At 47.1% G+C, this 20,626-nt stretch overlaps 7 protein-coding genes across 9 annotated transcripts; 4 read left to right on the top strand and 3 right to left on the bottom strand.

Moving 5' to 3' along the window:
* The first annotated feature begins 164 nt into the window (after nucleotides 1-164).
* Nucleotides 165-2,873, top strand: LOC117585145 (exocyst complex component 5). Its single transcript, XM_034274475.1, has 6 exons — nucleotides 165-267; nucleotides 331-1,235; nucleotides 1,297-1,884; nucleotides 1,952-2,141; nucleotides 2,197-2,514; nucleotides 2,573-2,873. The coding sequence occupies exons 1-6, from the start codon at nucleotides 235-237 to the stop codon at nucleotides 2,669-2,671; spliced, it is 2,133 nt and encodes a 710-aa protein (XP_034130366.1). The 5' UTR covers nucleotides 165-234; the 3' UTR covers nucleotides 2,672-2,873.
* On the bottom strand, nucleotides 1,702-17,736 carry LOC117585153 (mitogen-activated protein kinase p38a). 2 transcript variants are annotated; one of them, XM_034274485.1, is made up of 4 exons: nucleotides 17,580-17,736; nucleotides 16,374-17,523; nucleotides 9,171-9,174; nucleotides 1,702-1,714 (listed from the first exon to the last, which is right to left on the bottom strand). In XM_034274485.1, the coding sequence occupies exon 2, from the start codon at nucleotides 17,484-17,486 to the stop codon at nucleotides 16,386-16,388; it is 1,101 nt and encodes a 366-aa protein (XP_034130376.1). In that variant the 5' UTR covers nucleotides 17,487-17,523; nucleotides 17,580-17,736; the 3' UTR covers nucleotides 1,702-1,714; nucleotides 9,171-9,174; nucleotides 16,374-16,385. The 2 variants fall into 2 exon arrangements, with proteins under 2 accessions (XP_034130376.1, XP_034130375.1); XM_034274484.1 differs by lacking the exons at nucleotides 1,702-1,714; nucleotides 9,171-9,174 and having other exon boundaries at nucleotides 16,166-17,523.
* Nucleotides 3,407-5,585, top strand: LOC117585156 (NPC intracellular cholesterol transporter 2). Its single transcript, XM_034274489.1, has 4 exons — nucleotides 3,407-3,551; nucleotides 4,440-4,547; nucleotides 5,162-5,331; nucleotides 5,398-5,585. The coding sequence occupies exons 1-4, from the start codon at nucleotides 3,407-3,409 to the stop codon at nucleotides 5,482-5,484; spliced, it is 510 nt and encodes a 169-aa protein (XP_034130380.1). The 3' UTR covers nucleotides 5,485-5,585.
* On the top strand, nucleotides 6,598-12,799 carry LOC117585149 (anosmin-1). The gene is made up of 7 exons (XM_034274479.1): nucleotides 6,598-6,907; nucleotides 10,403-11,043; nucleotides 11,109-11,227; nucleotides 11,284-11,477; nucleotides 11,534-11,934; nucleotides 12,077-12,143; nucleotides 12,517-12,799. The coding sequence occupies exons 2-7, from the start codon at nucleotides 10,424-10,426 to the stop codon at nucleotides 12,694-12,696; spliced, it is 1,581 nt and encodes a 526-aa protein (XP_034130370.1). The 5' UTR covers nucleotides 6,598-6,907; nucleotides 10,403-10,423; the 3' UTR covers nucleotides 12,697-12,799.
* LOC117585151 (serine--tRNA synthetase-like protein Slimp) lies at nucleotides 12,738-14,276 on the bottom strand. Its single transcript, XM_034274482.1, has one exon. The coding sequence runs from the start codon at nucleotides 14,229-14,231 to the stop codon at nucleotides 12,837-12,839; it is 1,395 nt and encodes a 464-aa protein (XP_034130373.1). The 5' UTR covers nucleotides 14,232-14,276; the 3' UTR covers nucleotides 12,738-12,836.
* LOC117585152 (putative mitogen-activated protein kinase 14C) lies at nucleotides 14,578-15,843 on the bottom strand. The gene has a single exon (XM_034274483.1). It carries the CDS (start codon nucleotides 15,765-15,767, stop codon nucleotides 14,643-14,645), a length of 1,125 nt encoding a protein of 374 aa, XP_034130374.1. The 5' UTR covers nucleotides 15,768-15,843; the 3' UTR covers nucleotides 14,578-14,642.
* Nucleotides 17,737-18,033: 297 nt separating the features above from the next.
* Nucleotides 18,034-20,510, top strand: LOC117585148 (4-coumarate--CoA ligase 1). Of its 2 annotated transcripts, none has more exons than XM_034274478.1 (3): nucleotides 18,034-18,270; nucleotides 18,706-19,381; nucleotides 19,445-20,510. In XM_034274478.1, the coding sequence occupies exons 2-3, from the start codon at nucleotides 18,711-18,713 to the stop codon at nucleotides 20,406-20,408; spliced, it is 1,635 nt and encodes a 544-aa protein (XP_034130369.1). In that variant the 5' UTR covers nucleotides 18,034-18,270; nucleotides 18,706-18,710; the 3' UTR covers nucleotides 20,409-20,510. The 2 variants fall into 2 exon arrangements, with proteins under 2 accessions (XP_034130369.1, XP_034130368.1); XM_034274477.1 differs by having other exon boundaries at nucleotides 18,035-18,283; nucleotides 18,710-19,381.
* Nucleotides 20,511-20,626: the final 116 nt, after the last annotated feature.

Raw genomic sequence — 20,626 nt, 5'->3', positions numbered from 1 at the left:
CCCTAAATACATAAATTGTTTCAATTTGAATCCAAGTTATATAACGGATTCGCCAAAAAGCCAGCGGAGTGGCCAAGCCATCAACAGCTGTTAATTACATTTTACATCGATAACTACATTGTCGGTATATTTCCGAGGGTCTCTCGGTATATTTGATCGATAAGTCCGCGGTCACAAAAACAACATAAAAAACGCCTACAATTTGTTAAACAAAATAAACAATTTATCATAATTATGCTGTCCCAATATATGGAAGAGTTTGAGCAGGTGATTTCAATTGAATATTAAACATAGTTATGTTTACTAAGATGCCCCCGTTCCGCTATTCAGGAGCCCTTTGAGGTGGGCGAATTCATTGAACGACTGACCTGGCGCACCAACAATGAGCTGCAGAACAGCGAAGACTTCAGCCCAGTGGCCCTGCACGACACGTTCATACAGACGATCAAGGATCTGAAAATCCTGCAGGAGAAGCAGCAGGCCAAGTGCGAGAGGCTCGAGGAGTCACTGCGCCAGGAGAAGGAGTCGCATGCTAAGAAAATCTCCAAGTTGCAGGAGCGACATCAAACGGCCATCGATTGGTTTGGCCAGCTGGATGAGAAAATCAACTCGGTGGCCGGCAAGATCATGCATCTTGGTGAGCAGCTGGAGAATGTAAACACACCGCGCAGTCGCTCCGTGGAGGCGCAAAAGTTGTTAAACTTTATGGCCGAATTTCTGGCCGCCGGCCCTATGATTGTAAATGATATCTTTACGGATGCAGCACGGCTGAGCGAGGCGGCGGATGTGATACAGAAGCTGTATGCCATCTCGCAGGATCTGCCGCCGGGCAAATTTGCCGAATCCAAGCGGAAGATTGAAAAGAAATACGACGAGGTAGAACGGCGGCTGATCGAGGAGTTTGCGACTGCCCAGAAGAGCGAGGATATTGAGCGCATGAAGGCACTGGCGCAGATACTCTCCCAATTCAAGGGCTATGCACAGTGCGTGGACGCGTACATCGAACAGAGCCAGATGCAGCCGTACAGTGGCAAGGATATATTCATTGGGATTGTGCCGCTGTGCAAGCACCACTATGAAATCATCAAGAAGGTGTTTGCCAACCCACAGCAGGTCATGTCCAAGTTCATACTGAACATCTATCAGCTGAAGTTGCACCAGTATGCCATGACCAAGCTGGAGGACAAAAAGGATGAGGAGAAGTACCTGCGCACCCTCTACGAACTGTATTCACGGTAAAATATCTTTAAACAATTGAAGCTGCCAGTTATCTTAGTCTGATATTTCCCCTTGCAGCACTTTGAAACTCTCCACCGATTTGCAAATCTACATGTCCACCATCGATGATGATCTGCTGCAGAAGCTAACGCAACAGATTTTCATGAAGCACCTGGCCGGTTATGCCGAAATGGAAACCAAGTGCCTGACGGCCAAATGCTCGTCGGAGCTGGAGAAATTCTATGCCAGCAAGAAGCATCAGAAGACGCAGACCACCAAGGGTTTTCGTCGCAACATGGAGGTGCTGATAGCCACGCGGGCAAACATCAACATAGCAGCCATCGAGGACTACGGCGGCGAGACGTTCCTGTCCGAGGAGCTGGCCATCAATATGCTGCAGGAGGCCAAGGCCGCCCTGAAGCGCTGTCGCCTGCTCTCCAGCGAGGCCGAGCTGCCCGCCAATGCCGTCAAACTGAATGACATTCTGTTGCGCTTTCTGATGCACGAACATGTGGACTATGCCCTGGAACTGGGCCTGCAGGCAGTGCCGTTAGCCGAGGGCAAGGTATTCCCGCAGCTCTATTTCTTTGATGTGGTGCAAAAGACAAACATAATTGTCCATCTGCTGGACAAGTTGTGCCACACCTCAGTGATACCCTGTGTGAGGTGAGCGATCGTTAGCATCATGCCAGATAATTGAACGCCAATTTAAACTGTTTTTTGGCAATCGCAGCAACACGGCCAAGTACTCGGACTATGTGTTCAAGAAGCGCATACTGATGGAGCAGATCGAGACGAAGCTGGACCAAGGCCTGGATCGTTCTATTAGCGCTGTCATTGGCTGGGTCAAGGTCTACCTGCAGTACGAGCAAAAGAAAACTGACTACAAGCCAGAGACTGATGTGGATACCATATCCTCAGCTGTAAGATCCGTCTGCATCCATGACGATATCCATAAATAACTTTTCTTTTCTCTAGGCCTGTCTGCAAGTGGTGCAAAGCCTTCAGCCTGTAATTGTGCAGATCAAAAAGTGTGTGGACGGTGAAAACTTGCAGAATGTTCTCACAGAATTTGGCACTCGGCTGCACCGGGTTATTTATGATCATCTGCAGACGATGCAATTCAATACGGCCGGTGCCATGTGCGCCATTTGCGATGTAAACGAGTATCGGAAGTGCATTCGGGAGCTGGACAGCGCTCTGGTGACGCAGCTTTTCGACATACTGCATGCCCTGTGCAATCTGCTGCTGGTGAAGCCACAGAACCTTCAAGAGGTCTGCACCGGCGATACTTTGGTGAGTGGCCATTGAGTTACGCCCTGTCTGCGGCGTGTCTAACGTTTCATCAATGTAGAACTATCTGGACAAGTCTGTGGTGAGGCAATTCATTCAGCTGCGCACTGATTTTCGGATCATCAAGAACACCAACTATCTGAAGGGTATCATTGAGTGAGAGAGCAGAGCGAGACCCCGCCCATGAGTCACATTCCGAAATTTTCCACCTAGAGCGGTGCTTCTGTGAACTGAATGGATTGATATATTGATTGGGGAAGGCGGAGAACATTCATTATCTAATAATATTTAATTATAGTACACTTTTGGTTCTTTAACTTTCAATTAAACTCGAGTGGCTGGCTGCTGGTTCTTTACTTTTATCTGCACATCGTACACATCATCGACAAAGCCCGTGTCGATGTCCCGTGTGGGTGTCTGCGCGTGTCCACCAATTGCCAGTCACCGGATCCAAAACAAACCCTTGGCGACGTCACCGCTCGATCGCTGTATTATCAGTGAGAGTAGGAGTAAGAGGCATAGCCAGGCTCCCAGTTAATAAATCAAAGTTTATGGCTGCTCCGGAGAGTGCTCGCTCCCACGGCAGAGAGATACCAGCACCAGTCGGGAGTGGCCAAACGTTTTGGCCACTATTAGGCGGTGCCACTTGTGTTAGTTACCTGTTAGCAGTCCGTGAAGCAGCGCGTATCTGCGACCAAAGAAAACCGTTGACCGACACCCGACCAATCGATCGTTCGTTCGTGATCCGCATTATCGAAATTCTTTGTTATTGTTATTGAAATTATTTTTGGAAACGAAACAAATTTCTGCACTCCTACGCTAATAAGTAATCGAAAGGTTTAACGCTCCACTTACTCTAATCGTTGCGATCCGAGTCCATTGAGTTGATTAAGCCATGCGAGGCGCTACTGTTTACTACCTCAAAATACTCTTGGCCATTTGTATGATCCGCGAAATGGCCGGCGGCCTCATCAGGAATACCACTGATGCCGCCTACAAGAAGTATCTATCACTCAAGTCGCTGCCATTCGAAGACTGCGGTGAGTAGAACAAGAAGGACGTGTGATCAGGGATCAATCTCGGCACGTACGCGGAGTACTTTCTCAATGAATAATATTTCTGATGGTGTCACAATGAAATTACAAATTTCTCTGAACAATAAATAGAGAGGTGTAAAATGATAATTACGTTTGGAGTATTATAATACCATCATCAACCAATGAAAATATCTAATCGGTGTGCAAAATTTTCAATAATTAAACGAAGTAATAATTTAACGATTGTTAATCGAATGGCGAATGGTTAAATAAATAAAAGTAGTTTGAAGTTTAAACAAAAATCGTATATTAAATATGATAAAGTAGTGTACAGCATCCGATTTCACAAATTAAAAATAAATTTTATACACTCTATCAATGGAAATCCCCAAAGCAGTATCAGACGTATCAGAGAGTAACGTTTAATTGAATTCTGGTTTTCACAGTGTATTTGATTAAGTGGATTATTTATTGACTGACATACAAAATCAATGATTTATGCTCTGCGCTGATACTATACGTATCCTCTTAAGGGGGATTACCGTGCAGTTTCGATTGTGAGACCCCCACCCAACAGGACTGAAATAAACGCAAATGAATGAATAGATTACATTGAGTTGCTTCTGCTGCTAAATTTGAAAGATTATCTATCATTCGATATTGTTTCGAAGGCCTTGGAAAGTGCAGTTGGTCAACAGACTGTAGAATATATACAATGTACTTATTGCTAAGATAAGCCAACCCCAGACCCAGAGACTAGTATTGGGAATACCTATAGAAGTTGCCACTATATTATTAAACTGCAAAATACCTTAAGCATTTTTAGTTCACAGTTTCCTTTATTCTAAACGTTGTTATTTCGAATCTTTCTACGAGTTTTTTTGTTCGCAGGCTCTTTGTACAAAGTCAACTACCTGGAGATTGAAAGCTGCTCAACATTACCTTGCTCCATGGCACGGAATGCGATTATTAAGGTTACGGTGCTCTTCGATGATAACGGTAAGACTAAAACCTCCACTGATAACACACGATCGATCCTATGCATCCCATCCAAATGTATGTACATACATATACATGTACTACTTCTGATGAAATGTACGTGCGAGTGCTAGAAGACTGGCACTCGGAAACAAAAATAGATCAGCGCGGGCGAGTCGGTCTTATTGTAGCCAGGGAAGCAACGTATACGGGATACGGATACGGTAGTGTGTGAACCAGGCGATAATAATTCGTCGATGCCATAAAAGTAATTGATCCAAGATTGTAAATCACACAAATAATTTGAGCAATTTGGCATTATATGACTTCTTTGCTGTAGCGCTCTCAAAGGCGATGGCGGAGATATCGATTCATAAATAAACTAATTTGTGCTTAATGATATTTTGATTAGTCAGCATAAAACAGTTCGAGTATCTTGCTATCTATGTAGATGAATAGATCTCAGCACGTTTCAGATCAGATGGATTTGAGTGTGTGTTTGTGTGTGTATAGGATTGGGTTTAAAATTTAAGCAAAGATTGGCAAAAATAATTGCAATACATATGGTATACCCTTCCAATTAGAGTGTTCCATTAAAGTATTTGGATCTTTGACTAATCGAATATATTTTCCAGGCAATGGCGTCACCTTCCTGAAGCACGAAGTGCGCTGGGTGTTCAATTATGTCAAGACCCAGGCAGCCATATCACCGGATCCATGCGATGGCGATCACGGCTGTATCATGAGTGCCTCCGATGGCAAGACCTACTGGGCAAATATCTTCGTGAACGAATCATTGCCGGTGGTAAGTAAACATCACCATCCAATCATAAGACTCCCACGGAACATCAAGGTTATTGGTCCATTTCAGATGCGGGGCAGCATGCTGTGGGAGTCGAAGGATGAGTGCAACCAGAACCTCATTTGCTTTGAGGTCCCAGTGCTGATCACATTGTGAATGCACCGTACATCTTACCGTACGGTGCATACACATGTACATACTATACACATACATATAACGAAAATAAAGTAATTGGTGCATGCAAAACGACGGCGAAATGTGCGAGACCCTCTGTGGCTGTGTCTGTGTGCATCCTTTAATGAAATTTTGAATGAAACTCATGCCGAAGAGAGAGAGAGCGACAGGCAGCGGGAAGAGCAAGATCGCACGAGAGCGTAACGTAAGGCGGAAAAACAATAAGAAAGGAGAATAGATGCCAGCACCAACGAATTTAATACTCAGGGTTTCCAACAATCGTGTAGCTTTATATCAGATTTGAATGATTTATCGAGTTACAGATTAAATTACAGTGAATGGAGACATATAAAAAGTATTTCTAGATATAATTTCATTAGAGAGATCATTCGTATGGCAGTTATGCGACCTTGATTGCGGATGCTGATCTGTTATCAGATATACTCACATCAGGCAAGTGTATAACAATTCCCGAGATCTTAGCTTCGGCTGCCTGCTGCTCCTGCTGAGAATCGTACGCACGCGCATACTCGCATACTGACCCACCGAAAGAGAGTGGAGCGAGAGATAGAGCGAGAGAGGAGAGCGACATCCCACCGAGAGCGGATGAGAGAGCGGCGCTACAAGTGGAGCACTGCAATTGCGTTAGGGGGCCGGTCCATGATGCAGGGTGGTCTCGTCGGCAAAAGTAGTCAACTAGCTACGTTGTTAATAATTGCGAGTGAAAGGGTTCTTGGTAAGTGTGAGCGAACAGTAGCGTGTGATGATTAGCCCTTAGATGGCAGAGTTTGTTATTTATTTGAATTTGATTTTAATTAAGTTACTCTTATGTAATTCGTAAAAAATTCGAATTTTCTTGCTGCAAAAATGTAAAAGTCATTTTCTCTGCGCATATGTGCGTTAATATGTGGAACAACTTCGTCCGCACACAACCGCCAACAAGCGAGCACACACTGGCAACAAACAGACACCAACACCGACCGACGAGACCACCTTGTAGAGTTGCATCATGGCCCGGTACGGCGGCTGGCATGCCATGGCATGGCCCCGGTGTGTGTCCGTTCAGTGTGCCAGTCATTCTTTGCGGTTGCAACGCGGCGGTCGACCCGAACCAAGCCCCAGAAATATCACATCATCACCCAGTGCTCCACAAGGAGCAGAACGGACGGGCAACGGGACAGTGCAAATCGAAAAACGGAACAGTGGCGGGCAAATATCGGGCGTAAATTAAATAATAAGAGAAGAGAGGTGTCGCGTTGTCTGCGATCAAAGAACTCAAACTTAAAGTTAACCCGCCCTGATCTGAAGCGTTTGCTTAGTAGATCAACGGATCGGAACGGGGACTCGATTCGGTGTGGGTGGAGCCTCTGCTCTGGGAAGTGCCTCTGAAGTTCCCCGAAAGCATGTAAGTACCTAAAAATGTATCGGCCGTTGGCTCTAGTTCGGTTGCCATTTGCGAAATTTTTGGTCGGCGTAAAATGAGATTGCCTGCGTGCTAATTGCGGCAATCGTGGCGGACAGACGGACAACGGTTGGGGGCAGTGCAGACAGAGGTGGGGGATGATTTTCTTGTTGACAGTCGGCAGGGCAGAGTCTCAGTGGTTATACCCTACGCATAGCATCGCATGTTTCTCTGCAAATAACAGAACCCTGAAGCTAAGCAACCACATGCTCCTCCGTTTATTTTCACTGATCAGGATCGCAGTACTAAAGGCGTGTGGGAAATTTCGCATCTCAAATAGCTCTGAGTGAATGAATGAATTATGGGAGTGAATAAAGCTGAAGGGTTATACTTCCATTACTCATGTATCGAATTAGAAGCCCAAGCTAATAGGTTTTATTTCCAAAGCCTCCTCTTTTACTCTCCGCTTTCCCCGGAGCTTCTGGGCTATCCCACCGAATGTTATTTCTGATTATATTTCACAATAAGCAATCGTTTCATATCTACTGTGATTCACAATTGTTTGGTGCAACCGATGCTGTTGCCATTGAAGACTTTTTATTTTATTTTTAATGTGAGATCCTCCCCTTGGTTCGGAATCATCTAAGCGCCGAAATTGATGATTGTTCCGCCTCAAGTCCATGACCGGCTGTGTTTTGTTACTCTTAAGCTCACATCCTTCTCTCTCCCCAAGGGCAGGGCTTTTTCTCTGTTTCTTCTTTTCCCCTTGATGCCGTGGGGTACATTCTGCCACCCTGCCATCCCTCAGGGCTCGGACGCAAAGCGTTTTTTCTGGAACTACCGATGCACTTCAGCAGAACCACAATACGATGACGTTGCTCGTTGTTAAGGGAATACTCTAACTGAGAGTACTACAGGGAAGTAGAAATGTCTGACATGAGAAAACCTTTTCGATTGGAATCAGATGCAACCGAAAAAGTTGATAGATCTTATGAGGATCTGCCCTTGGTAGATATATTTATCCTCCTTTTAGATCATATTTGAGTAACACTTTGAAGATTGAACCGTTGAGATTGGTTTTGCTATATCGTAATATATTATAGAAGATAATGCAAGAAAGTCCTACCCATCGAAATGACATATATGTATATGTAATTTAATTTTAAATTTAGTCGTTCGGTTATTTGAAATTTGTAAAACGAGTGAACGCCATTGGCATCATTCAACGAATGTGCTGAATAAATTATTTGTGGTGTGTTATACGAGTACATCAGCCATAAGATCTGCGAGGGTATCAAATGTTTCGGTTACCCAGAGCTAATCTACCATTTTTTAGTGTTGTTGTTGCTGCTGCTGTCGTTGGTCAAAGTGTTAAACGATTTGCATCATATTACACACGGTTGCTGCTGCTTCTGCTGCTGTTAGCGTTGCTCCTGGGTCTGGGTCTGTGAGTCTGTTTGTGGTGTATTGCCTGGCCATTGTCGCCAGAGTCGAGCCGAGCCTCGTGCTATTGCTATTGTGCTAAGCTTCGCATGAGGAACGAGGCAGAGTGATTTATCACAGCAACGACGTCAACGAAATCGATCCGGATCTTAGAGCCCCCCACCTACCGACATCACCCTGAATACAAGTAGAATATGTGTGTATATGTGTTCTCCTTTTCCTCCTGTGTGTGTGTCTTTGTTGTGTGCGTGAGGCATAAAAATGTAATTTTGAATTTTTGAATCGTTAAAAGCAATTAATTGCCACTACACAACGGCAGCCAGAATGGCGGGGCATGCATCAGACTGCAACTGTCTCATCAGCATCACCAGCCATCCAGACCAGCCCCCTTCTCCATCCTACCCAGGCATCCATCCGTCCAATCCACTCTCCGCTCTTCACACACACTGCTCACACATCCAGAGAGCCAGAGCCCCCCATTCATATGACAGGCGGCATTGGTCGCCATAGCTTTACGAGTGTACTGCCCAATTTTGTTGCAAATTTTTCGTTCCGCGGAACTTGTGGTGCATTTCATCTCGTCTCCTCTTGGACAGACGGTCTTGGTCGGTGTCGGTCCGTCGGTCGGTCGGTCGGTCGGTCGGTCGGTCGGTCGGTCTCTTCTCTGTCTGTCTTCTGTCCTCAGTCTTCTGTCGTCTTTCGTCGATCCGATGATCGTTGCGCGCACATTCATTTGTCGCTTAATGTCCCTCAGTTAGGCCGCCCCAGCCGCAGCCCCAGGCTGCTGGCATCTGTGTGTCAGAGTCGGTGGCATCTCAGGCACTCCACTCTCCTCTAAGCAACCACTGTGCCGTACCCCATACCCCTCTCCTGCTCCTGCTCCTGCTCCTGCTGCAGCTCCCTTAGCCCCACATTCTGTTCGGTGCGGTTCCGCTCCCAGAGTGTCTGTATCGCCTTGGTATGTGCGGCATCTGCTGGCTAGGCTTCTGTGATGTGATCTGATGATGCTGCTGCTGCTGCTTGGTGCTGCTTCTTTCTGTGGATGGGGATGTGGATGTGGTGACATCCACTTGCAGCACAGCACAGCACTCGCACATTCGTCGTAGTCGTATTTCCTTTGGCTTGCACATTCACACGCATCAGCCAGAAAACAGCAACAGAAACAACAGCCAAGCCGCCATATAAACTGTGGACCGACCGACCAACCGACCATCAGCCATCAGCCATCGGACCATACCCATAAAACATTAGTTTCCCATTTGCGTGCTAAATACTCTACACTTGGGGGGGAAGCCAGCCAGGCATATCGATTGTTGGGAGTGTTTTGGGCCACTAACAAGCTAAAGATTGGGAAACTTACTAGAGAATCACTCTACTACTCAAGAGTATAAATCTGTGAATGTGTTACCAGAATATATTTCGACGTTGAAAATTTTTTGCAAATGACTAAAATTTGTATATTTTTTAGTTAATTTTCACTTAATTATGTTCGGTATTAAAATTGAAGATCTAATGAAATTTGAATTCTATTTAATTTCAAAATTTTTGTGATTACAAATTATTGATTCTTGTTACCACATCACTTTCCTCTGAGTGTAGGGTAATCGGGAGGTCGTATGCATCTGCATACGCAACCGCAGCCTCTCTGTCTCTGCCTGTGTCTGTGTCTGTCGGTTGTCCATCCGTCCGATACCTCTCTCGTGGCACGCACTATGATGCGCGCTTTGAAGTCCTGTCAAGCACTTGAGATACATTTATGTATTTTTTGCATTTTCATTGCTTCGACTTCGATGGAGGAGGGTGGCAGGGCCGGAGTGTGTGCGGCTGCGCACAAATGCGAAGAATGATTAGTTAGTTGGCCATGCAAAATGGGTGAAACCGGTTCGGAACGCATAGCACAGCACAGCGACCGATCCTTTCAGCATAATCAACATGCAGCATGTGGCATGCTGCTGATGATCAGCACCCGGGCACGGCACACAAATTATAAACGCACGGAATGTCCCACAACTCGAACGAGATGAGATGAGATCTTACCTGGCGAATCATTTACAGATTGCAATCATTATCATCATCATGGAAGTCCACTCCCTGAGGTCGGCCCTGCTGGCTATTCTTTTGCTGCTGCTTCTGGGGCATCGCTCCTCCTCGGCCAACGCCAGCCACCAGGCACAACGGCAGCGAGCGTCTTGGCTGCGCGACAGCATCGACATCAAGGACAAGATCATCGAGCTGCAGTGCCTGGCGCGTTGCGGTAGCACCACCAGCAGCAGGGCGGAGCGCGAGCGTTGCCTGGACCAGTGCATCCTCGAGCTGCTGCGGGCACCACGAGCCGGAAGCTGTCCCCCGCTGGGCAGGCAAACACGGCCTAGACTCTCCTGCCTGGACAACTGTGTCTACGATCACGACTGTGCCGATGTGCAGAAGTGCTGTGTATCCTCCTGCGGGCCGGTGTGCGTCGATCCCATGGGGCTGCGTAATGACACGGAACTGCCGCCGATACCCAGGATCCAGTACTTCAAGATGTCACGCGGCCACAAGGTGGAGCTGCGCATCGAGTCGTCGCTGCTCGTCTACTACTTCCATGTGGAGGTGCGCTGCCACATTGGACGATTCTTTGCGCCCCGCAAACTCGGCCTCTGGCAGTGGCAGAAGGTGGAGAAGATTATGGAGACGAACAGTGGACGGAGCAAACTGTAGGTCCCAACCCCCACCAACACCAATCGATGATTCCATTCTCTTACCTATTTCCAATGTACAGCACTGATGTCTTCTTCAATATGCGACCGGGTCGCTGGTACCAGGTGCGAGTGGCGGCCGTTAATGCGTTTGGCTTCCGCGGCTACTCCCAGCCCACGCGACCCTTCTCTTCGGCTGGCAGTAAGTGTGCGCCATAATCCCACCGAGTCGCCTGCTAATTCAATCATCCCACACAGATCCGAAGCCACCCAAAGCGCCCAACGATTCGAAGATTATATCAAAGCAGTACGATGGGCGATTCATGAACGCCAAGCTGGTGTGGTGCCCGTCCAAATCGAATCTGCCCGTGGAAAAGTACAAAATCATTTGGTCGCTGTATGTGAACAGCGCGGAGGCTTCGATGATCACCCAGGACACTTATGTCAAGGATGTGAGTTGAGATTGATCAACTCTGTTGTGGTTTCAATAAATATTCTTTCGTTGCAGTCGCATCAGTTTGAGATCAGAAAACTGCTGCCCAACTCCTCGTACTACATTCAGGTGCAGGCCATTTCCTATAGCGGCTCTCGACGCCTGAAATCCGACAAGAAGTCGCTGCTATTCAACACCACGCTGCAGTCCCTAGAGCCGTATGCCCCGCTCAAGTGCTCCGGGCATAGCTTTAGGAGCAAATATCATCACATCAGCAGCATCAGTACCAGCAGCACGGACAGAACTTCCACGCCGGTCAACATCAATGAAATTGCAACCGTCGTGAATCGAACCACAGCCGTAGCCACCGCAGTAGCCACCGCCTCCGCCACCACCTCGTATGATGTGCGTTTCCGGCTGAACCGGAAATTTGGCATGATTGTGCAGATTTTTGGATTTCAGCCACACAAGGAGAAGTAAGCGATGCCCTCATGCTGTGTGACCGTGTGCTCGTGCCTCTCCGCCGAACACATGTTATGCAATTATATTTGTAAACAATTTCTAACCCGAAAAAAAGAAAGCCAAACAACACTTTTCTGATGCCGCATTCGATTACAGGGTCTATGAACTGTGTCCCCAGGAAACCAACTGCGAACAGCGCGAGTTCAGTGCGATTCGAGCCAAAGTAAGTATCGTATCCCGCACCCGTGTGCCATTACTCTTACACTTACCCTCCAACCACAACACAAGTCATGCTGACGGCTGCCACGAGCCACAGCAAGCCACCGCTAGTCGGGTTCGTGCCAATCGTACAGTGTTACGCCCCCCGGCTCCCATGCCATCGATGGCCAAATGATTAGCCTACAAGTATTTCATTGACCAATTGGATTTGGCTTACATGGCACAATTCATGTTTGTTGGCGCTGGACACGTTTTTACAGCGCCACGTACGTGGTTTAATTGTTGTTCCGAAATACGATCCTAAAGGTCTAGGTGGATCAAGGATTCCCACAGAAAATAATCCAAATAAACTTATTTTTCCCCATTGGCACTTGCAGAAAGATTCACTGGAGTTCAGCAAGCTCAAATACAACACGACGTACGTGCTGAAGGCGCTGCGATCCAGTCCAAACTCTGTGCTGGATGAAACGAGAAATGTATTCACCTTCACAACGCCCAAATGCGAGAACTTCCGCAAGAGTTTTCCCAAGCTGCAGATGAAGTGCGGCGGCGAGTAAGCGGTGGGGGAGAGCTCACCCCACAGAACATGAGATTATACTAGATTGTAAATAATTGTATGTAAAACTTAACTTTTTACTTATTGTTAGACGTAAGAGCCACTACACAGATCTAAACAGACATCCAACACTCTCAGTTTCTATTTGAAGAGGTCCTTGAACTGCTGCAGATCCTGCTCCATTGTGGGTTTCCTACCGGCCCCTAACAATGTGCAATCCTCCAGGCGTTTGTTGTGCTCCAGCAGCGCCGCTATCAGTCGCGTTGTATGCAGCACGGGTCCGCCAACTAAATGCAAGAATTCATATTGCTTTTCCCGCCGCGTGCTAAACAGAATGCGTTTGGACACAAAGTCGCCGTAATTACTGATTCGTCCCACACAGACGTAGTGTTTAAGCGACGGGGCATACACCTCGATGACCGCACGCAGACTTTCAGACGGGGTCAAGGCCGCTGCTGGCGCATACACAATGCGGAAGGGCACGTCCAGGGCCTTGTAAAAGTCGATGGCCAGGCTTAGTGTGTGTTCCAGCTGAGCGTTCGCTTGGTCAGCCGTTTGGGTGGCCACAAAGCATTGCACAGCATTCGTTTGTGTGGCCGTATAGAGGCTGGGAGTGGGTCCATATTGCTGGGCATCGGCGCGGTTGTAGCTGCGCCCACAGCAGACATATCGCAGGGGCAGAACGGAGGGATAGACGCACAGCTTGGTCATGGCACCCAGATAGCTCTCGAAGGCGGCACCGCCAGTCAGGTAAGCGGTATTTATTTTATTCTGCAGCTGCTCCTCTTTGACCATGTGATAGTATCCCAGTGGCGTGGCGTTAGCCTCCAGCAGGACACAGCGCACAAAGTCCGGATTGGCGGTTTGAATAAAGTCGCCATGGGTGACGAAATAGCGGGCCAACGACTGCATGGCATTGACATCAAAGTGCGCTGCCTGCCCCATCATATAGTAGCGATTGTTATCCACCAAGTGTATGAGATCTTGCCGCTCCAAGTGGGATAGTACGACTCCGGTGCCGCTCGGCATGCCATGACGATAGAGCAGCCGTTCCTCCTGGTCTCCAGTAGGACACTGAGGATGTAGACGATTGGGTAAATGCAGGAAATCATGTATAAACTCATCTTCGATGGGATAAAGTGCCTGTTTGAGCACTTTCAATTCGTTGCGCAACGTCTTTCCCCGCTCTTTGAGCTCCTCAATCTGCTGCTCGCTGCCACCCTTTTTGGTTAGGTCTTTCAGGTTATGTGTGACGACCTCCCGTTCCCCCACCACCCGCTGGAGTTGCTCGTGGTGTGTCTGGTACTTTTGGTACTTGCGGAGCACACCGTTCAGACTGATGTCCAGGCCGCGGCTGGCGATGCTCTGTTCCAAGGAGGCACGCTCGTCGAAAGTTCCGGCAAAATCCAAATACGGTTGCAGTGTCGCATAGTTTTCGTTCGCCTTGTCACCGGTTATGTAAAGAGCGGAGATCTTCCTGATGCACCCCTTTTGAGCTGTACGGCAGTTTCTTAATACGACTTGAAGGCCTAACATAATTTTAGTAGCCGCAAGCAAATAACTTTCACAACAAAACAAATAAATCAGCTGTTGGCAGTGTTGCCAGATCGAGAGTGGACTCCATTGAGGGTACTACTCCAATATACTTTCATTTGAATTTCAGTAATATTTGAATTAAAATAATATTCGCCGTCCGTCTTGGTAAGTGACTATAAGAGCTAGAGAGCTAAACTCTATTATACCTCCTTTTTGCTGCAAATACTTGTGAAACTTAAGGCAGAAATTAACGACTTCACGCAGTATCTACCGCTGGCACTCGTTCGATGCGCTCTCCCTCTCCCATAAATTCCAGTCTGAACATGGATGATATAATTCATGCTCACAGGGTACGACTGGCCTTATTTGAAAAGAACGAAAATATTTTATTTATTATCTATATTAACATCACTATTGATCCACCTGACACTTTGCACACTTCAGAGTTTCCTCGTATGAGGGAGGAGGTCTGAAATTCCTGATTTCATTCAGCACAAGCTCCTTCCAGCACTTTACAGAAAGCCAATCCATGTTCTCAAAATTTTGATCATAGACTGGAGCAGTGTCCTCGTCGTTGTGGTGAGGCTGCACCAAGTCTTTCAGGAATGGATGTCTCAATGCTTCATCGGCGGTTATGCGATTGTCCGGATCCATTACTAGCATTTTCTGTATTAACTCCAATTCCTGAGAATTGCCGGCAAGTCCGAAGAGTTCCGCAAAATCGCACTGGCTCTTTGTGGGCAGAGATTCAATGTATTTGCGAGCACCTTCAAAGTCAATATTTCTTTTGAACTCGTCCGATGGTGTGCCCATTTTATCGATGATGCACTCAAGTTGATTCAGATAGTCCCGGCCGGGAAAGAGGGGACGTCCCGTAATCAGTTCGGCAAATATACAGCCCACAGACCACATATCAATTGCGTTGGTATAGTTTTTCCAGCAGAAGAGAATCTCTGGGGCGCGATACCATCTTGTCGTCACATAAGTTGTCATATCTTTGCTGGTCAATCGTGCCATGCCAAAATCGAGAATACGCAGCTCGCAGTCTTTGTTCACAGCAATGTTGCCAGGCTTCAGATCGCGATGAAGGACACCAGAACTGTGAATATACTTTAAGCCCCTCAGAATCTGATAGAGTATCACCTTGATCTGACTGTGCGAGAGCTTTTGCGACCGTATGACATTATGAAGGTCTGCATCCATGAGATGAGTCACTAAATACACCTGCTGAAAGTTCTCCAAAGTGGGAGTGGGGTTGGACGAAGGCGAAGGCGGATGGAATATGTCCAACAGACTGATCACATTCGGATGATCCATGTGCTTCAGCAGGCGTATCTCGCGATAGACTCGTTTGGCATGCTCCGCCGTTTCGAATGGCTGCAGCAGTTTCTTGATGGCCACATTCACTTCGCTTCCACGCAACTTCACTTTTGACACCTGGCCAAAGGAACCAGCGCCGAGGAGCCGCACAACCTCATATACCTCTGGGATCTCCCATTCTTTCTCATCCATTACAAATTTGGTGAATTTTGACATATTATTTATATTTATTCCTTTGGCTGCTGCCCACAAAACGTAGCTTTACCTGTGGCGAAATAAATTCAACTGATTTTAACTGTTGCTTTCACACTTTCCTCAATGCATTCCCTTATCAAGCGATGAGTGGAGCCTAATCAGTTGGGTATTCACTCCTGGTTTATGACCGGAATTGGGGAGGGCAGGAAACGATAAAACAGTTTGCCAGAAAAGAACAAGGCAAAACCTTTGTTCTGATGGGCATTATCAAAACATATATGTTTCAGGTAAATGTCAAATTGCATATTTTGAGTATTCAAAGTGTTTCTGCACTACCGGTGCTGCCAGATCGTTGGCCAAGTGGCTCCCACTATTATTTGTATTCGATTGGATTTCGTGACGATTTGAAATGATTCAACTTTTACAAGAAAAATACGCCTTTAATATACAATACAAAGAATATATATAGATTAGTGGCAAGCAATAACAAATATCAAACAAATATTAGTCAACATTTAGATTTTTGTACATTTTGAGTACAAAAGGCATCAGTTAAAAAAACTTTGTTGCGTGGGGGGTATAAAAAATAGAAATTCTCTCCTGAATAATACTTAAAGAGCTTGCTGGGTGGCTCGATCATCATTTCATTTCCTGTAGAACCTGAGCAAAAGACGGTGGCGGTTTGAAGTTTGTGACCTCTTTGTAGATGAGCTCCTTCCACTTGTCCACTGGCAGATCCATGTCCTCGAAGCTTTGATCGTACAGCGGTGAGGTATGCTCGTCGCTGGGCTCCGAGTACTTCTCCAAGTACGGATGGGCCAAGGCTTCTTCGGCTGTGATGCGCTTCTCAGCATCCAGCTCCAGCATCTTCTCCACCAAATCGATGGCCAGCGGATTAGCGTTTTCAAACACCTTCTTAAAGCTGCGTCTCTTCATGGGCGGCAGTGACAATATGTAGTTGCGAGCACTCTCCGAGGAGATCTTCTTCATGAAGTCGTCCGGGGGCGTGCCCAGCATCTCCATGATCAGGTTGAGCTGATGAATATGATCCGTGCCCGGAAAGAGTGTGCGTCGCGTAATCAGCTCTGCCATAATGCAGCCCACTGACCAGATGTCCACCGTCTGGTTGTAGTGCTGCCAGTTGAGCATGATCTCTGGGGCCCGATACCAACGTGTGGCCACATAGCCAGTCATCTCGTTCTCCGTCGGCCGAGCCAGCCCGAAATCCAGAATGCGCAGCTCGCAGTCCTCGTTGACTGCAATGTTGGACGGCTTCAGGTCGCGATGGATAACTCCAGCGCTGTGAATGTACTTTAGACCCCTGAGTATCTGGTAGACCAGAAATTGTACGTGATCGTCGGACAGGTGCTGCATCCGTATGATATTGTTGAGGTCCGCGTCCATCAAGTGGGTGACCAGGTACACCTGTTGAAAGCTTTCCAGCGACGCGTTCGCCGGATGAGGATGGAATATGTCCAGCAGCCCGATCACATTGTCATGGTCCATGTGTTTCAGCAGTCGTAGTTCGCGATACGTTCGCTTCGCATGCACGGACGACTGAAAAGGGCGTGCCAGCTTTTTTATGGCCACATGCATGTTTGTGCCCCGCACCAGAGCCTTCGAGACCTGGCCATAGGCACCAGAGCCCACGGGCAGCAGGTTCTGGTAGATGTCAGGAATCTCCCATTCTGTGCGGTTTATGTCCAACTTGTAGAACTTTTGGGTCTTTGACGCTGACATGGTGTTGCTCGTTGCCGTTGCCTTGAACTATTGGCACCTATCAAAGTAGAGATATTAAACAGCAATACGAACAAAACAAAAATGGCTGATTACGTTTATCTTGAGCAGTTCCAGTTCCACGGGCACACTGTACGCCCAAGTCTAACAACAGGAATGCTAAGAAAAGTTCAAAAGCATATTTATTTGTTCTATTACTCCACGCTCCGTTGTGATGCGTGTTAGGGGGGACGTGAATCAGAGAATGTGCTCGGCTAGCAACGAATTTCGTGTGCGCTCCAGCAACACATAATTGAAACAAAAATATGGCCAGTTGCTATATCATGCTATAAGGTCCATTTGATATACAATAATATAACGGTTTCTTTGACATTAATTTCAATAGTTTTGTGGTAAACTAATATGCTTTAAGTTTTAAATTGTACCGCATTTAAATAAAAATAAATATATAGCGTTGCCAGATAGTCTGCTTCGAATTCGATCAGCTGTTGTTGTTTTTGAGTGCCTCGCTCTTTTCCTCTCGCTCTCTCCGCACATTTTACATCGAATTGCAGACACTGGGCGCGATTTGTTTTTCTCGCATTTAATTTTCTCTGAATGGAGTCATTGGGACCTACTCGCGCGTGCGCACTGCTGGCCTAAACACTATCAAATACGTTAATCTAATCGTGCCATAAACACACTGCTGGTTGACAATTCGCGCCGGCCATCAGAACGTTTAGTTTCTCGTCGAAGCCGCTCGCGTCCGTTTCGCCCAACAACCGTTGTGACCCAGAAAAAAGTGACTGTAAGTTAGTAAATAAAAAAGATGACATGTTTCAGTGTTTCCCATCTGCAAAGTTTATAAAGATTGTTAGGTATTCTTATATATATGTATCTATCGGCCCTAAGCAACTGCCAGCTGGTATGGGGTGCGAAATTTCATCTCGTTTTCACGCCATGAACTGCGACCTTTGGAACGTGGACTTTTAAACATGCATATTATGTTTAATCAAATCTCTGTGATAGCAGCAACAGCAACGTTAACATGGGACTTAAACTACAGAAATATATCTGTTAATGGACAGCGATTAGATTAGCTGCGTGGGTTCAAAGACTGTTGATGTTACTTTGGTTGGGTGCCGGGTACTACCGAAGAACCAACTGCTGTTCAAGGGTTGTTGCTGCATAGAAACCACCCCCAATTGCCACACCCACTGAAATTGTTTCACATCTCTTTCAGCCGCAATGACTTCGACTCTGCTGCCTGGTAATATTGTCTATGGCGGACCCATAATCGAACGTGAGGCCCAGGACTACAGATCCTTGGGCCAGTTCGTGTTGGACAAATACAAGGGCTTCGGGGACCAGACGGTGCTGGTGGATGCTGTCAGCGGTGCCGAGTACACTGCCAGTTTCATGCACAAGTCGATTGTTCGACTGGCACACATACTCCAGAAGCTAGGGGTCAAGCAGAACGACGTCATCGGTCTGTCAAGCGAAAACAGCGTAAATTTCGCATTGGCCATGTTTGCCGGCTTTGCTGTTGGCGCCACGGTGGCACCCCTGAATGTCACCTACTCGGAACGCGAGGTGGACCATGCCCTTAATCTGTCCAAGCCAAAGATCATATTCGCTTCCAAAATAACCATCGATCGAATTGCCAAGGTGGCCAGCAAGAATAAGTTTGTGAAGGGCATCATTGCGCTCAGTGGCAGCTCCAAGAACTTTAAGACAATCTATGCCCTCAACGAGATGATGGACAACGACAAGTACAAGACAAACCCGGAGTTCTTGTCGCCAGTGGCGAACAAAAATGAGGATGTTGCCCTGATTGTCTGCTCATCAGGCACCACAGGGCTGCCGAAGGGTGTGCAGCTAACCCAGATGAACCTTCTGGCCACCCTCGACTCGCAAATGTAAGTCACCAAATCGATACCATACAACATAATCATTCAACATCATTATTTGTCCTTCCACAGTCAACCCACGATGATTCCCATGTCGGAGATAACGCTGCTTACGGTCATTCCCTGGTTTCATGCCTTTGGCTGCCTGACACTCATCACCACCGCCTGCATGGGCGCCCGTCTTGTGTATTTGCCCAAATTCGAGGAGAACCTCTTCCTCTCGGCCATCGAGAAGTATCGCGTGATGATGGCATTCATGGTGCCCCCACTGATGGTTTTCCTGGCCAAGCATCCGATTGTGGAGAAGTACGATTTGTCGTCCCTGATGGTCTTGCTGTGCGGAGCCGCACCGCTCTCCCGCGAGACAGAGGATCAGATCAAGGAGCGCATTGGAGTGCCATTCATTCGACAGGGCTACGGCCTGAGCGAGTCCACGCTCAGTGTGCTCGTACAGAACGATGACTTCTGCAAGCCAGGCAGCGTCGGTGTCCTCAAAGTCGGCATTTACGCCAAGGTGATTGATCCCGACACGGGCAAGCTGCTAGGAGCCAATGAGCGCGGCGAGCTCTGCTTCAAGGGTGATGGCATCATGAAGGGATACATTGGTGACACCAAGTCCACGCAGACGGCCATCAAGGATGGCTGGCTGCACACCGGAGACATTGGCTACTACGACGATGACTTTGAGTTCTTCATTGTGGACCGCATCAAGGAATTGATCAAGTACAAGGGCTTCCAGGTGCCACCGGCCGAGATAGAGGCGCTGCTGCTTACCCACGAGAAGATCAAGGATGCCGCTGTCATAGGCAAACCTGACGAGGCTGCCGGCGAGCTGCCACTGGCATTTGTCGTCAAGCAGGCCAATGTGCAACTGACAGAGAACGATGTGATTCAGTTTGTCAACGAGCATGCCTCGCCCGCCAAGAGGCTGAGGGGTGGCGTTATTTTCGTCGATGAAATTCCAAAGAATCCGAGTGGCAAGATCCTGCGCCGCATTCTGCGCAACATGCTCAAGAAGCAAAAGTCAAAATTGTAAACAAAGCAAGCCAAAGTCCCCGCCCACATCCCCTGTTCGGATTGTACAAAGAGTTTACTAATATGTATCGTTTTTATTATTGCTAAACTTTGTTTCATAAACTACCAACTGGTTGGGTTTTTTTTTGTTCTTGTTTTGCTTTCTTTTCACGCATTTTTTGGCTCGTATTCTTTGAAAACTTAAATAAAAAATGAAAATACTTAAATCGCGGACACAAA

This window comes from Drosophila guanche, unplaced genomic scaffold, assembly GCF_900245975.1.
Source record: "Drosophila guanche unplaced genomic scaffold, DGUA_6, whole genome shotgun sequence".
Lineage (NCBI taxonomy): Eukaryota > Metazoa > Arthropoda > Insecta > Diptera > Drosophilidae > Drosophila > Drosophila guanche.
Note: the sequence above shows the minus strand (reverse complement) of the source record. Positions and strands in the feature narration are given on the sequence as shown.

Coding starts and splice junctions, on each gene's coding strand:
- LOC117585145 (XM_034274475.1), top strand. CDS start 235: ATGCTGTCCCAATATATGGAAGAGTTTGAGCAG. Junction 268..330: donor ATATGGAAGAGTTTGAGCAG/GTGATTTCAATT, acceptor TCCGCTATTCAG/GAGCCCTTTGAGGTGGGCGA. Junction 2,142..2,196: donor TGGATACCATATCCTCAGCT/GTAAGATCCGTC, acceptor TCTTTTCTCTAG/GCCTGTCTGCAAGTGGTGCA.
- LOC117585156 (XM_034274489.1), top strand. CDS start 3,407: ATGCGAGGCGCTACTGTTTACTACCTCAAAATACTCTTGGCCATTTGT. Junction 3,552..4,439: donor GCTGCCATTCGAAGACTGCG/GTGAGTAGAACA, acceptor TTTTGTTCGCAG/GCTCTTTGTACAAAGTCAAC. Junction 5,332..5,397: donor TGAACGAATCATTGCCGGTG/GTAAGTAAACAT, acceptor GGTCCATTTCAG/ATGCGGGGCAGCATGCTGTG.
- LOC117585149 (XM_034274479.1), top strand. CDS start 10,424: ATGGAAGTCCACTCCCTGAGGTCGGCCCTGCTGGCTATTCTTTTGCTG. Junction 11,478..11,533: donor AGGACACTTATGTCAAGGAT/GTGAGTTGAGAT, acceptor CTTTCGTTGCAG/TCGCATCAGTTTGAGATCAG. Junction 11,935..12,076: donor TTTCAGCCACACAAGGAGAA/GTAAGCGATGCC, acceptor ATTCGATTACAG/GGTCTATGAACTGTGTCCCC.
- LOC117585151 (XM_034274482.1), bottom strand. CDS start 14,231: ATGTTAGGCCTTCAAGTCGTATTAAGAAACTGCCGTACAGCTCAAAAG.
- LOC117585152 (XM_034274483.1), bottom strand. CDS start 15,767: ATGTCAAAATTCACCAAATTTGTAATGGATGAGAAAGAATGGGAGATC.
- LOC117585153 (XM_034274485.1), bottom strand. CDS start 17,486: ATGTCAGCGTCAAAGACCCAAAAGTTCTACAAGTTGGACATAAACCGC.
- LOC117585148 (XM_034274478.1), top strand. CDS start 18,711: ATGACTTCGACTCTGCTGCCTGGTAATATTGTCTATGGCGGACCCATA. Junction 19,382..19,444: donor GCCACCCTCGACTCGCAAAT/GTAAGTCACCAA, acceptor GTCCTTCCACAG/TCAACCCACGATGATTCCCA.